The following is a 15,997-nucleotide window of genomic DNA, read 5'->3' on the forward strand; positions in this document are numbered from 1 at the left end:
CAGAATCCCACGACCATGTTACTTCCATAACAGTCTCGTAAATGTTTCTCGCATTAAAGAAATGGGTCACATGATCGTCACTTAGTATTTATTTCTTTTTAATGCTGACCTCCGATCGTCGCTTAGTATTTATTTCTTTTTAATGCTGATCTCAGATCGTTGCATAGTATTTATTTCTTTTTAATGCTGATCTCAGATCGTTGCATAGTATTTATTTCTTTTTAATACTGACCTCCGATCGTCGCTTAGTATTTATTTCTTTTTAATGCTGACCTCCGATCATCGCTTATTATTTATTTCTTTTTGACGCTGACCTCTGATCGTCGCTTAGTATTTATTTCTTTTTAACGCTGACCTATCATCGCTTAGTATTTATTTCTTTTAAATGCTGACCTCCGATCATCACTTAGTATTTATTTCTTTTTAATGCTGACCTCCGATCATCACTTAGTATTTATTTCTTTGTAATGCTGACCTCCGATCATCGCTTAGTATTTATTTCTTTTTAATGCTGACCTCTGCGGCGGATTGGTTATAACAGCGTGCTACAACAGGTGCCCCAGGTTCGAATCCCCGCCTGGGCATAGGTGTTCTTTGCGAGCGTCCCTTCATCAATATCGTCGCTTCTCCTCATCTTCGCAATTGGCAAAAATGGCAGAAAATCCAAGCAAAATAAACTAAATCTATTAATCAGTAATTTCTTTTTAACAATATTATTCATATAATTCTTTTTTAACACGTGACTGATTCTCACGTGCATCACTGATAGGATCATTCACGTATATCCAATCTCCGACAAACTTTGCCTCGTCTTCCACATCGGATATATCTGAATATTCAGACTCACTACAGTCACTCTCCTCTTCTTCCGGAACATAATCCGACAAAGTACTATCCTCCTCCTCCATATTTTTCTGCTTTTGTTTTACAAATATGCAACAAAACAAAAACACACAGGTCTCCTCAATAGCATGGTTACGTACTTTCAGCAACAGATGGCATAACGAGCATGCTTTGCTCATTGCTTGTGATAGTCACGTGCTCAAATGATGTCACAGCAACACGTAGACTTCGGTCCTTCCCAACCAGAGGCATTCGTACATTTTCTTGGCAATTACCATGCAAGAATATTTCCTTTTTGGCCAATAGTACCAGCTACGTACAGGCTGTACGTAGTGGTAGTTAGAGGTTAATGTCGGAAGTACAGGGTCTCAGAGAATGAATTGTGGGGTTTCGTGAGGTCTCTGTGAAGTATGTATTCTGTGTAATGGATTTAAAGTGCTTTTATTTTATTGAGTCCTTCAAAAAAATATTACTTACAACATTAGTAAGTTTCAATATGTGCACCGTTAAAATGTTGACTCAGGTCATAATGATATTCAATTTAGGGCCACACTGGCAAGAACATCTGGAGTGGTGCTTGCAATTGCTTGTCTGATTCTTTCCTTGGGGTGTAAGAGGTGACCCTTCCACATAGTACACCCAATTGTCGACCTTACTTCCATGTAGTACACCCAATTGTCGACCTTACTTCCACGTAGTACACCCAATTGTCGACCTTACTTCCATGTAGTACACCCAATTGTCGGCCTTACTTCCATGTAGTACACCCAATTGTCGACCTTACTTCCATGTAGTACACCCAATTGTCGACCTCACTTCCACGTAGTACACCCTAGACTGCATTTTGCAGACTAACAAGGCTCTGGGGTCTGGACCTACGGCCAGTATAATCTTCGACCGTGTGTCTGTTGTCCTTGTTTGTGTGAATCCCTTTACAGCCTCGGCTTTTGCCTGAAGTCAGAATATCTTAGTCTACGGCATTATAGTTGTATTATTAGTTATCTTTTAGATGAGGTAAGGGGCTGGACCCCGTATCATGTGATGGGTGCAAAATGACCTAGGTACAGACACACCCAAAATTTTTAATTCAATCAATCATTCTTTCCTTGAGGTGGTCAAGGTTATCGATTTCTATTTTTAGCATAGGCCCAGAGGAAGAAGTCGAATGGAGTTAGATCGGGACTTCTTGCAAGACATGCTACAGAACTTTTGACAAAAAAGGCCAAAAATCTTGTTGCAGATTACGCCACACCAGACATTGACCTTAGGAGAATCTCGAATGTGTTCGTGTGTGACATGTGGATTTTCAGAGCCCCAAATTTGGCAATTGTGCCGCTCACATGGAATGTGCCCTCATTCGAGAAGAGGATACAGTAGAACGTCGTTTATCCGCAACGTCAGTTATCGGCACACTCAAAAAAGCAAGATTCAGTTTTGAACAAATTTAAGCAATTTCTTCAATTGTACATTGGATCTAGATGTGTTTTAGTTTTTTTGAAATGGACTGATTTTTTTTTTGTGCATAAATAACACAGTACAGGTACAGTACTGTAATTTAGGCACGTACTGTACTTATATTACAAGTGGTTTTTCATTTTCTCATGTATTTCGTTTTCTTGTACTGTATACGTATGTATTACTGTGTACTGTCTGTATGAAATAAACCTGTACTGTACATGCTTTTCTTTGATAAATAAACACATTTGATTATCTGCATAACATTCAGTCCCAATTAATGCAGATAAACGACGTTCTACTGTATTTTCAAGAAATTATGGTTCGTCATGTCTCTGTAGCATGCCAACCAAGAGTATTATAAGTATAGAGGTCGGTTAATCCCTTGTTTTCCTCGTGATGACGAAACTATGGTAAGAAGTGAATCTATCCATGAGACGAATTCCAAATGTGCTAGTGTTGCACAATGCAGATAGGAAACCATGCCAGAAAGTGAACACATAAAATCGAGTACACAAATTAGCATTTCCTGATGTAAGATGCTTTCTTCTTTATAAACAATAAACAAAGTCTTCGAGATACTGCAGGCCTGAATCTGCGATGTTAAAAGGCTGGTGAGGTCAAAGCACTGACCTATGTTTTGGGGAAATATATCTATTTGAATGAGCAAGTAGTTCGGAAAACAGGTCGTGTAAATTTATTTATTTCACAGAGTAATAATAATAATAATTATAATTGCACATTAAAAAATATTATATCCTGATCAATCATGTAAATTTGTGCGTTGTATTTAATACAAATGTCAGTTACATGTTAGTGCAAAACTGTTTGAATGTCCATATTTTTGTGCATGAGTTGTTGGAAATTATGCAGTTTTATGTGTATAGTCAAGTTTTTTTATTTCTAGCCATAATAAAGGATATTCAGTTCAGTCTTCAATAACATAACGTCAAATAAATGTAATGTCCATCAATAGAGTTTCACGACTTAATTCAAGTTTAATAGCATATTTCACAAATTGTAGATAATTTTGCACCTTTTTACTCAATCTAAACAGTGGATATTGTATTATTCCTTGCAAGAATATTTCTATCAAAAACAGCAAAATCTTTTTAATTATTGCAATGTAGTTAAATGTGTACCTCAAAGTAACATTTAAAGGTGTATGGAAATTTTAGAAGGGAAATCTGTAGACAAGGTTTAAAGTGAACATTTGCTATTTAATGAATAATGATTCATACCTTTGCATAATGTCATTGCATTTCGTGTAACCTATCTGCTTTATTTTCATTAATGTTCCGCATGGAATAGTCACAATGCGAGATATTTTTATCCTAACCTGTTCAAAATGTAACAAGGGGAAAATTTATATTTATTAAATTATATTTAAAGTTGGCATCTACTCGATGGATTAATAGCCGGTGGAGGTGCATAGTCGTTCGGATCCCACTTGAAACAACAAAAAATAATGGAAACTTGAACCACTATCCATAAAGAACTATTAAATCTCCAGTCCCGATTAGCCTGTATGTGCATAAAGTGGACTTGAAACAACAAAAATTATAAAAATCCTCAATGGTTTAATTAATTACTAATCTTGAATTAAAGAAGTAAATGATATCGTTGTTAGGATATTCTTATACTGAAAAATAACTTGCATTAAGTATTGTCTTTTGATTTTTACCATTACTTGGCTTGTCTACCGATAAGAAATATTTGCGGGATTTTAGAACAAAAAATTCTTTTAACAACTGGTTGTACAGTACATGAGGCCTACTGTGTTCTCTTGCTTTTTGATTTGGATTTATTTAAATAAGTTGCTTTCATTAATATTCTCAACCAGTTTCATTTTCAGCCTGGTCATAAATCCCTTTCCATAGGCTTGAATTAGTAAGTTAGGTCATTTAAGTTTGGTGTTCTTAGCATCCAGGCATTTCGAGTAGGTTAGCTAATTAAGTTCGTTGCATATTTGTACACTCACTCTTTGCCTGAACATGTGTCTGTATACAAAATTTTTAATGAGAGAAATGCTTGTGCAGCCAAATATTTACCAGATTTCTCAAAAATTAAAAATTTCTGCACATTACAAACGGGAATTGCGTTAAAGAGGTTTGCAAGCTTATTTAAAATGAAATTCAAATCTTTCTCTTTCCTAATCCTCTTGTATGTTAAATTTTCGAAAATTATTTTAAATATAAAATTGAGACACATAAATTCTTGTTACATGGCAATTAAATATATAAACGTTGAGAATTCTTCACAAATTTAGAGTTAAATTCAAATGTATGATACAGTTTTATCTAATTTGAAAAATAATGGTAGATTATGTAGGAGTGCAAAGATTGGATTTAATGTTTGACAGTGTTTTTATGTATTTTCAACCTATCGTGCATAAAAGTTATACATGTTAATGTAAAAAATAATTATAGTTGGAATGCATTTATCAAGCATTTTCTGTCTTTGAAAAATAGTTTGTGTGATTGTTTTCCATTATGAATGTCAAATTGAACGTGTTGAAAAAATAATTCAAATCTTTTGTTCGAACTCAAAATGCTTTAGCACCAACTTGCCCTTTTTGCATAATTTACGAGGGTAATAAAATTTGATACTACCACTACTACTATTACTACTACTACTACTAATAATAATAATAATAATGTTTGTCCCGGGATCAAATCCCGGCTTGGGCATGGATGTTTGTAAGTGTCCATTCATCAATTTCATCATATCATCCCTCATTCCCATCTTTGCAAATTAGCCAAAAGTGGCACAATAAGCGAAGTAAAATAAAGCAAATCAATAATAATAATAATGTTATAATATCATTAACATTATTATTATTAGCATTAGCATTATTATAAAATTATTATTATTATTATTGACACGTTTATCCTGGTACTTGCCCCCCCCCCCCCAACAAAAATTCGTTTTTGCCCATCTGGTTGTACTCAATGCAAAAGCATCAGGATTATTTTTTCTTTTCTTGGTCAGTTATAAACAATGCACAACCAATTCCTCAGTATTTAGTACATAATGGAGATGTAGACGTAGAGAAATGCAGGTTCGATCAGGACTCTAAGCTAGGTACAGATATTTGGCCCAGCATTCCATATCTGCTAATAGCAACATGCAATGCCAATCTCATTTGATGAGTACCATTTAAGAATTTTGAAATGACCTGCTTTTGTGTATTTCAGTTGGTTTTTATATTTTATTAAAATTGTAGTTAGCAGTGCAAATCTCACTATTTTTTCATGATTGTTGTGGTTAATGTGTTCAAATGTTCTTTTTTAATGCACTGTCCTTGTAAAATTGTGGCTACTGATATAAAGTTCTTTGTCATTTGTTTTTAGTACTGTCATTTATTTTTCGAAGCTGTTGTGGTCTAGTCAGTAGTGTCTCTGACTCCCACATAGGAGACTGGGGTTTGATTCCAAGGTTGGGTGGTCTAAGTTCAGAACCCTTCTGTCCTTGTCCCCACATAAAGTGGTCCTGGTCTCATCCAGCTTTAAGTCAATGGGTACTTGTGGGCAACTGGAGCATGGTGATGATTACACAACCTCCAAAATGGCAGAGATCAAGAATGTGTGGAGCACTATGCCCGCATCCCCCAAAATGTGCCTTTATGGCAAGCATGTCCAACGTGTCGATCGCAGTTATCTATTGTAATTATATGAATATACGTTATAAAATAAAAAATATAAAATAGCCGATAATCTTTTTGAGGGAAATAAAAACCAGAAAGAGATCTCAGCTGCTGTTAAAGATGTTCAATTATCAAGAAACACTGTCGTGCTGCGAATAGACAAAATGAGTAAAAACATAACTGAACAATTGTTGGAAGATCTTTCTAATTGTGTTGCTTTCTCACTCCAATTGGATGAATCTACGGACATCAGAGACAGCTCAGTTACTAGTTTTTATTACGATGGTTTTGGTAGATTTTAAAGTTAAAAAAGAACTGTTAGCAATTATATCTTGGAAAGGAATAAGTACAGAACTACAGTAAACAACGTTCCAACATGACATGAGCATCTCAAGGATTCCCTAAAACTGTCCCTCACTCAATTGACTTCCAGAGACTGGTGAACGACATGCAGGCTCAGATGTCTCACTAACCAAAAGGTAAGTCATTTCATTTCAACACACATTTCTTTTATTGTATTATTTATTATGTTTTGTATATTTTTCCTACGGTGCTTAACTATTAATAGTAGCTCACTGTCTGTTGTGACACTAAAAAGTAGATCACTACTTGATTGAAGTTGGACATGCCTGCTTTATGGCATGGTGCTGTATGCATGGGGAATTTTACCTTACCTTACCATACCTTTATTTATTTTTTTATTAACTTCGAATCTTGCTAAAGGTCTCCTGAATGATGGTCCATACATAAGCTAGATGAATTGTACATGCCGAGGAATGTTGATAGCCAAAGGCACAGTAGTGAATATTGGTCAGAAATTTTCAAAAACAACACTGAGATATATATGCTACTCTCAAGATTTGGTCATGGCATGTTCAGTCCTACATCATAACAACAGTGATGTGCAGCAATTTTTTTCAATTGACATTTTTGACTTGTAAAATAACTGTATACCTATGTCAATGTATAGTATTTTATGGACAATATTACAAGTGTAGTAAATAAGTTTTTTTAAACATATGTATAATCAGGGCTCGAAAAAATCCCGGTCACCATGGCGACTAAAAATTCAATCTCTTGGTGTTAATATTGCAGTTTTTAGTTTGCATGTACGAAATTTTGAAGATTCTAAGTTAAAATTGCAATACAGCGTAAGTTAGCAAATTATTTTTTTATCAACATTGTAAACATTCCATAGAATCAGTAATAAATTCTTACTCTTTGTCCCCCCACCCCGCATTTCCCGTTATTCTCACATAATTTAGTGATGTTTATACTGTGATGCTCAGCTTCTTATAGATTGATTGATTTGCTTAATTTTTACTTCGCTTCTTGTGCCACTTTTGGCTAATTTGCGATGGCGATGAGTTATATATATGATATGATGAAATTGATGAATGAACACACACAAACCTCCATGCCTAGGCCTGGATTTGAACCCGGGTCCCCTGGTGTCGTATCAGTCACGTGGGCCGGCTCAGCTTCTTATACGAGTAGTATGCACAATTGCTAGTAGGTGGTTTCCTAGCACCTGATATTCAAAGCTGGCGCCTAGCTCTGAAGAATATTTTTCGAGTACTGTGTATAATATAGCTTCGTCATCAAATCCCCAATTGAGCTCTGTCTCAGAAGAGGAATCGCTGGTCCTTTTCAGATGTCTTTATTTTTTAAACAATTACATCTAAATTCTTTTCATCTCTGATTTCTAACTAAAACTGTATTTAAATACTCTATTGCAACATTGCAACAAAAGTTTCAACATTGGACTGTGACTTCCTTTGATTACTAATGTTTCTAATGCTCTCTCTTCATGTTGTCTAGGTGTGGAACCTTACAAATTGCAAACTGAAGACAAACCATACAGGACACACAGGGTATTTGAATTCTGTAACAATTTCACCAGATGGATCTCTCTGTGCATCAGGAGGAAAGGTAATTTTGTTTCATTACAAAGTGAAATGTATGTTATTATCTGCTTTGTATTTATAAGCAGCACATTGATTACTTTATAACAGGTAATACGAGGAAAAATCAAAATGTAAGTTACGCCTGAGCCTGGTGGCAACACTGCATGGAATGTTTCCTCTCCATACCCGAACCAGTGACAATGCAGAGTGTGTGAATGCAATCATTCTTGCCAACTGCCACGTGAAAAGAAATTGCAAGTGAACTAAACCCTGTGACTACCACCTTTTTGATCCTCTCAAATAAGACCATGAGTGTTTCATGTCAGATGGGGTAGTCAGGAAGCAGTGTCAAAGTGGTTGAAAGAAATTGGATGAAATTTTTACCCTCAAGGAATCGAAAAAAATCAGTTTTCCTGTGTGACAAGGTTGGCGGTTTTCCTACCTTCCCCCACACGATCGCTGCTTTGTTTCGTGATCTGTTGGTTGTAGGTTACTGGCGTCAGTGGTATCAGATAGCAGATTCATGTTGTGCTGCTTACAAGAGGGAAGGTGAAGGAAACCGCAGTGGAATGTCTGGCAATCGCAAGCAAGGTTCGCTGCATGGCAATGTGTATTGCACCCCGTCATGATCTCTCATCCGCACAGGCATATAGTCACATTTTCAATCGGATCAAGTGTTGCCAATTGTATTCGAATTATGGTATACTAACTCTGGTTAGGGTGATCATTTTTAAACTTATGCGTGCTGTTCCGTTCTTTCTGTCATAAGAAGCATTTTTGTGTCCTGAAAATTATATACTTTTTTCTTTTTCCATTTATTATGAAATCGCTCTTTCCTCAATTTTAGTGTTTGGAAACACAGTTTTACCATTTTTCAAAGGTAATTGAAAACATATCAGGCAATATGCAGGTACAGTTTTGTACCTTCACATTCTGACAATGCCCGTGTGGGCAAATTTCATGATTTTTTTTTTCTTTCTTATGGAAAATTTGTTTTCTGCTGCAACCTTATAGCCCAATGTGTACTAAACAAAACTAGGTATAATTTGTAACTCTAGCATTCTTATTTCCAGAGATATAAAAGTTTTTGTAAAAGCATGTGGAAGTTTAAATTTCCTGCTGAAAACATGTCCGTAGTGTGTGGGTTCACTGGAAAACACGCTCCATTAAAATGAAAGTCCAAAAGTCTGAGCTATCTAGTTTTGGAGGTATCATTATTGTTCTTGTTTTTGCTTTGACTACCAAACTGTTTTCAACTATCTTTGCACATTTTTGAATAGTGCTCTCACATGATTTATTTTTATTACAACAAATGACAACAAAATGCATTTGTTTGACAGGACTGGAATGTGATGTTGTGGGATTTGAATGAAGGAAGACATCTGTATACATTGGACCATAAGAGCATCATCAATGCACTTTGCTTTTCTCCAAATCGGTATTGGCTGTGTGCTGCCACAGGTCCTTCCATTAAAATATGGGTAAATATATTATTTTTTTAAAATTATTTATTAGTGTATGGCTCAGATGTTTGAGTAACTACATATCAGTAGTAATAATAAATTTTATTCACTTCTAACAGCAACAAATTATTCTTCCAATGTTTCAGCATGTTTTTATTTTTCAGGTTCAAATTACAAAGGGTTAATAATGTGTAGTTTCATGAATTAAATTTTCCTTCACTTTTGTTCCTGTTTTATGAATTGATTAGTGAACTCTCTAAATTAAGCCTTTTTTGTTGTTGTCGAAAGCAAACTTAATACTGCATTCTGCTCTTTATCCCTTAAATCCTTACTGAAATACTTTGTTTCCTTAAGTGACATGTGTGACTTTTGGAGGTACTATGTACCTGAGAATTAACCCAGGGTGTCAGTTCCGTGAATTTTTTACGGATTTCCCTGCTTTTATTTTCATTATCTTTGTTTACAGTATTTATTTACAGTTAGTAAGAGTAGGAGGTAAATATATGTTAGTGGTTAACATTAATAATAATTATGAGTACAGACACAAAATTACATAAACATGTAATTTGTTGGGTATTATTTTAAGATAGGTTATGTTGTGTGGATTAGTGTTTATGAATTAGATGAGAAGTAGTCATTAACACGATTCTATGTATGTTAAACAGCCTCTATGTTAGTGTGTAATGTTTTATATAGTGGGATATTTTTATTAGCTTTGAGGTGTAAGTATTAATATTAGGAATGAAGAAGGGATATGAAAGAACGAGTGGTGATTGATGCAAGGATACTTGTGGGAGACAAGCTAGAGGGTGTCGTTCTGGGATGAACATTAGTACGGCGGTTGGTATCCGGGATATCATCAGGAAGGAAAGAAGGAGGAAGAGATTTCCTGGGAAGTGGAAGTATCTGGTACTTAGAGGTATTAGAAATTTGGAGTTCTTTCTGCTGCAGCAGTGTCTTGTGTAGCATCATCTTCTTGGTGTTCCTGTGAGAGGTTCCGTTTCATTATCCTCTTGGTTGTCTTAGTCCAGTTGGGAAAGCTGCAGCCCAGATAATGTTCCCAAGATTCATTTTTGCACTGTGAACTCCAGAGTGTGCCACGAGTAATTTGGTTACTGTCGTGACCATATGGCATGACGTGGGGAAACCCACATATCTTTGAATGTGCAGTTTTATAATTGATTTATACTTATTCATAGTTTTTATTTTTCTACTGACACAGAGTAGCGGGAGCTCGGTTGGTAGAGCATCTTGGCTACCAAGCGGAAGACCCAGGTTTGAATTACGGAGCAGGTAGTCTGGACCAGGAAATTTTCCAGTCATTTCCCTGTTTCTGTATGGCTCTGAGGCCCACCTAGCCTCCTATCTGGGAGCAACCCTGGTGGTGTAAAGGTGGCCGGGCATGATACTTTTCACGTCATCCCAACTATGGCCAAGATCAAGAATGTGTGGAGCTCTATACTTCCACCCCACATGCCTTCACGGCATGTGTGCACATGCACAGGGCACGAACTCAATCATGATGTATAAATTATAACTTTTTTGGTCATGTCTAAAAAAGCTAAATTGATAATTACGTTGTATAAAAGAGAAACATGTAAAGAATGGAGTATTCTGTGTTTAACTTCGGGGGAACCCATTTTCTAAGTTGGTATGTTCATGCCAAGGATCTATTTTTTCGTGAGGAATTAACTTTTTGTTCATATTTACTAATGAAAGCATGAAATCACTTATTTTTACAAACTTTGATGAATTCGCGTAATGTGATAAATGCCTGAAAGGTAAAAATCCAAGTCAGAAAGTGATTCCCTACGGTTCTTGATCTGCAAGCAATATAATGAGAATGTAAGGCAGTCATACCACACACCAGATCTTGAATTTATTATTATTTTATTTCAGTTTTGTTTATTTTTTAAGCAATCTGTGTGAGAGAAGGAATGAGTATCGTGGAGATGGAGTGAAGAGCATAGATTTGAACTAGGCACTCCAAACTGGGTTCTGAATGTGGTGACTTACATGTGTGGTACCTTTAGGCTGTCCTTTGTTTGGGAGCAAGGGAACATTCAAGGAAGCAGCGACTTCATTTTGATTACTAGATGGTGGAAAAGACTGTTTTCTGTTTTATTAGTAATTTATACTGATTGAAACTATATATGATACGTAACTGCCATTATCATATTCGAAGATAATACTCCCTCTGCCCATAATTATAGTCCGGTATGCCAAAATGGTGACTTTTTATTTATGTTCTTTTGGATACTTGATCGGCCAATTATAACTGATCCTTGAGTAATAACGTTGTATGACTCATTCCCATGTTTCATTCTCTTCTTCTGTATACATCAATGTCACAGTTTGCCTATCTGACAATTATTAAGGGACAACGAACAAAAGTGTACCGGACAAGAATTATGCGACAGAGGTAGTACTTAAATTTGTTTAGAGCAGTACATATTTTAAGGTTTTCATCTAAAAAAAAGCTGGGAATTCCAAATAATACCACAAGTGTTAATTCCCTATTCCTTACATTTGTCAGATATCCTCAATATGATAAGCAGGCTTAGACATGTAATTACCGTGACCGTGTAAGCTTGAATTACGATGATAAGAATTATATACAAGATTCCAGTTTCATATTTGAGTTGGAAACATTGTACCACACAGTTGATTATTCTAACATCACTTTTCATCTTCTAACAACAAAAGTACAAAAATACATGATAAAGATTGTGCGAATTACTCGCAAGTATATATTAATAACAAAAGGAGAATTAAAAGGAAATGGGGCAAGAGATGAGACATCTGGGAGAAGCAGAACTTCACAACAATTAGAGTGCAATCTAAGCTAACTTTTCTTTTCTTAATAATGACAGAGAAACTTGGTACTCTCGGTTTACGCAAATAATAATAGAAAGTAATAGAACAATAAAACAGTTTCGCAGAAAAGTTAGTTCATAAGTTTATGCACAGAAGGCTAATCAGGACTGAACCTGCAGTTTAAAGTGGGATCCGAACTGCTGTGTGCCTCCACCAGGTATCGAACGTGGGACCCCTTGATTGCAAGGTGACGATGTTAATACCACACCATTGGGGGGGCCCTACATTTGATCTGTATTTAAAATTTCATGTTCTTAAACTCGGTGTTTCATGTTTAATTGTTGCATTGTATAGGGAATGTGATATTTTTAAACATTATTTTACAGGATTTGGAAGGGAAAGTACTTGTGGACGAGTTGAAACCTGAAGTTGTGACCCCAAGTGCCAAAGCCGAGCCTCCCCAGTGCCTTGCTTTAACGTGGTCTGCAGATGGGCAGACACTCTTTGCTGGGTATTCGGATAACTTAATAAGGGCTTGGCACGTTGTCACTCAGGCCCAGTGATTGTGATAGGATCTTCAGAAGTGTTACTTTCCACTTTGGCTTTTTGAAATAAGGTTGCTTCAAAATAGCCAAATATTTTGTTTCTTTGTTTCTGAGATTGTGCTCAGACTTGTCCCTCTTTGAGTTTTTTCAGTTAAGCAAGAACTGTGATAATGAGTGATTTTCTAGTTTTCCTTAAGATTAAGGAAAAGTCATTCGCAGTATTAAATATGTTATTTATGTGCAAAGTTTTTTTTTACAGTGATTTTGCTGCAGCCATCACCAAATGCACATTTCTGTTAGCTCTTGTGTGGCTACATGTATATTTATATTTTTTTCTGAAGTGTTAATGTTTAACATTAATCAAAAAGAAAGGGAAAATTGAGTTTTAATCATATAGACCAAATTCTGAATACTGCAAAAATAACACTGGCAAATTCAATCTTGATTAAAACCATTTGATAAGTTTTGAAGTATATTCTTGCATAAAGTTCTACATACAAAAAACATAAATTCTGTATGTATATGCATTCTAGTTGGTTCGTTTGTGCCTAAAGAAAATTAGATTTTTCTCAATATTAAGTTATCGAAATATTCTTATTAAAAAGTAATTATTTACATAGTGGGGCTCATATGGGTGAGAGCTGCAGCACTGCCAGTGTAGTTGTGGTTATTGTACTTAGTATTTATGTACTGTTCGTATAAGGGGTACTTATGTTAGTTATGTAATATACATCCATCTAACACCAACTGAGAATTATTGTTGACATACCTTATGGCTGTGAACGTCTAGTCTTATTTTGAAAGATACAAGGTAATATTGAATTAATTTGCAAGAAATTGGACAGAATAATTCTAGGTACATGTGGAATGTCGTGTTCTGTTTCTTTCTAGATTTATTTGATTATTATTTATTTTTAAGGTGGAATATTGGTAAGTCCTGTTCATTTATCTTTACTATTTTGATCTAGAAAACTTGACAAGGGTGTTGTGCATATTGAAAGTTAAAAACCAATTGTTTCAGGATCAACTGGCAAGTGGTGAGTGTATTGAAAATTGAAATTTCATGTTTATATTATATTGTTTGACATCATTAGTGCATCTAAAGTTTTTGAAATAATTTTTACTACAAAAGTTTTAATTTTATTTTCAGTATTTTAAAGAAAAACTTACATCTGTTAGATACAGATTTAACATAACTTAACCTAATTCCATCACTATTTACTAATATGAAAATAAGCCAGATTTAGCTGATGCATTTTATACATCACTCGTGTTTTGCAAGAAACAAGCCTTAAATTAAAATCATATTTCATGTGCAAACAGTTGAGATGTTAAGTTAAAAAGTGCAAATTATAATAACGAAAGGTTCGAATCCCGGGATAGGTAATCTGGACCAGGAAATTTTCCAGTCATTTCCCCAGTTTCTGTGTGGCTCTGGGACCCACCCAGCCTCATACCTGGGAGGTAAAAGCCACATAGCACAGTGCAATCTAATTGTTCCTATTTCTACATTGTTCTTGTCGAAAAAGCAGTGAGATTTTCGTAGAATGCTTTCATGTGCAATGTGCAGTATAAGTATTGTTTGCAATGAAAGTGTGATTTGTCGTGTTTTTTCAGGTTAAGTTGAAACTGACTGTTCCATGTTGTAACTGCATAGCATTTCAATTATTATTTATGCTCACTGTATATTTTTGTCTTTACATAACAGACAACAAACAACTCATTGTTGATTCAGTAACTATAATACTGCCATCTCAGTTTACCAAAATTAGCTCAGACATTTTATATCCACTGTGCTCTTCCACACAGATAAAATTCAGTATTATTGGGAGTTGTGCACTAGTTTTCATTTATTTTCATAGCTTTATTATTAACACAGTAATTAATTATTTGTAATTAACCCAGTATTTAATTATTAGTAACATAGTAATAAATTAATTAGTAAGTAATTTTCTAAATGTAGAAATACAGTTTCCTAATGCTGGGCTTCCACTTGCTTCATTGTTTCGTAAAAAAATAAATGTTGCAACAGTATTTCTGTTTGTTGCTCAGCATGATGCTAAGATATAGTTCCTTAATAATACTTGTGCAATTAAAAAAATTGTTTGTTCTCATACATTTAGTAATCTTCTATGTACAAGTGGTGATAAGATTTAATAAGACGTGTGATATATACATATTTACAGTTGACTAATGCCACAAGTGCTAATTGCTAATGTTTTCTCATTTTGCTCTCAGTCCATACATATATGTTGGTTATTAAACTTTATTTAATGACTGGAGAACAGTATTTTTGCCTGTCCAAATTGACTGTGATACAGGTTAATAATAAAATAGTATTAATGCTGTTCTTCATGGGTATGGTTTAGAAGGCAGCATTGATATAGAGATGTTTGTTTAGGAGTTTATTGTATTTATTTTGTTATGAATAAAGCACTGAAGCAGTTTTTTTAAGTTTTCATGTAGACAAATGTAAATACAGAAGGTCGATCCGCGTATATGTGTCCGATTTTGGACTAGCACTTACCTTATGAAAATACACGGAATCACCATCGGTTGGCCGCAATGTGATCACAGAGTGTCTTGGCAATAGCCCTGCACCATAACTTCCATTGTAGGAGGCTACGATGAAGTACAGGAAGTGGAATCTTCTGCCATTCCTCCTGACAGGCTTTCCAACAGGCCCCGGAGAGTGGTGACACGATGAGAGGAAAGTGCCCGTTTCAGTAGACCAAACCCACAGAAATTCATGGGACTCGCATCCAGTGACTTCACCAGTATATCGTGAAATGGAATACCCCGAATGCCGATGTCTGTCGCCATATGTGGCAGAAAGTTCTTAGTAGAACGAGATGTATGTGATGAGACCTTACACCGATAGGCCTCACTGAGGTAATGTTCACGGTTTTTAAATCCTTCCGGAGGTTTAATTTCACACACAAGGTGTGGTTCACAGTTGACTGGGCCACGTGGAGTCGTGTGGCCATCACACGTTGCGTCGGGAGGTTTCCTTTAGTGTCATTCGATGCAGCTTCCGAGACACAGGTGGCATCACTGCAGGCTCCCTTCCTCGTCCCCCTGGTGGGCGACTGAATAGCTGGAACCTCGAGGTTTTTATGCTGCTTGATTATGTTCTTGATGGTTGTCGAACTCAAGGCACATCCATGTTCTTTGCACTGTTTCTGAATTTTTGACACCGAATATTTGGCGTGGAAAAGTGCAACTACGTACCCCTCCCAAAAATTGTTCACCTGTGGAGCCATGATGCACACAACACACACTCGTGATAGTGCAACGATACTACAGGCTCTAACCGTCCTC

At 35.7% G+C, this 15,997-nt stretch overlaps 1 protein-coding gene across 1 annotated transcript in view; it reads left to right on the forward strand.

The window, feature by feature from the left end:
• Window positions 1-15,147, forward strand: part of LOC146003310 (small ribosomal subunit protein RACK1-like) — a 28,235-nt gene extending 13,088 nt beyond the window's left edge. The window contains exons 5-7 of the mRNA XM_083141567.1: window positions 7,766-7,876; window positions 9,192-9,332; window positions 12,518-15,147. Coding sequence (XP_082997693.1) covers window positions 7,766-7,876; window positions 9,192-9,332; window positions 12,518-12,694 — 429 coding nt within the window. The 3' untranslated portion in view covers window positions 12,695-15,147. The remainder of the gene's footprint in view (window positions 1-7,765; window positions 7,877-9,191; window positions 9,333-12,517) is intronic.
• The last annotated feature ends 850 nt before the right edge of the window (window positions 15,148-15,997 follow it).

This window comes from Lepisma saccharinum, chromosome 20, assembly GCF_977018435.1.
Source record: "Lepisma saccharinum chromosome 20, izLepSacc3.1, whole genome shotgun sequence".
NCBI classification, from domain to species: Eukaryota; Metazoa; Arthropoda; class Insecta; order Zygentoma; family Lepismatidae; genus Lepisma; species Lepisma saccharinum.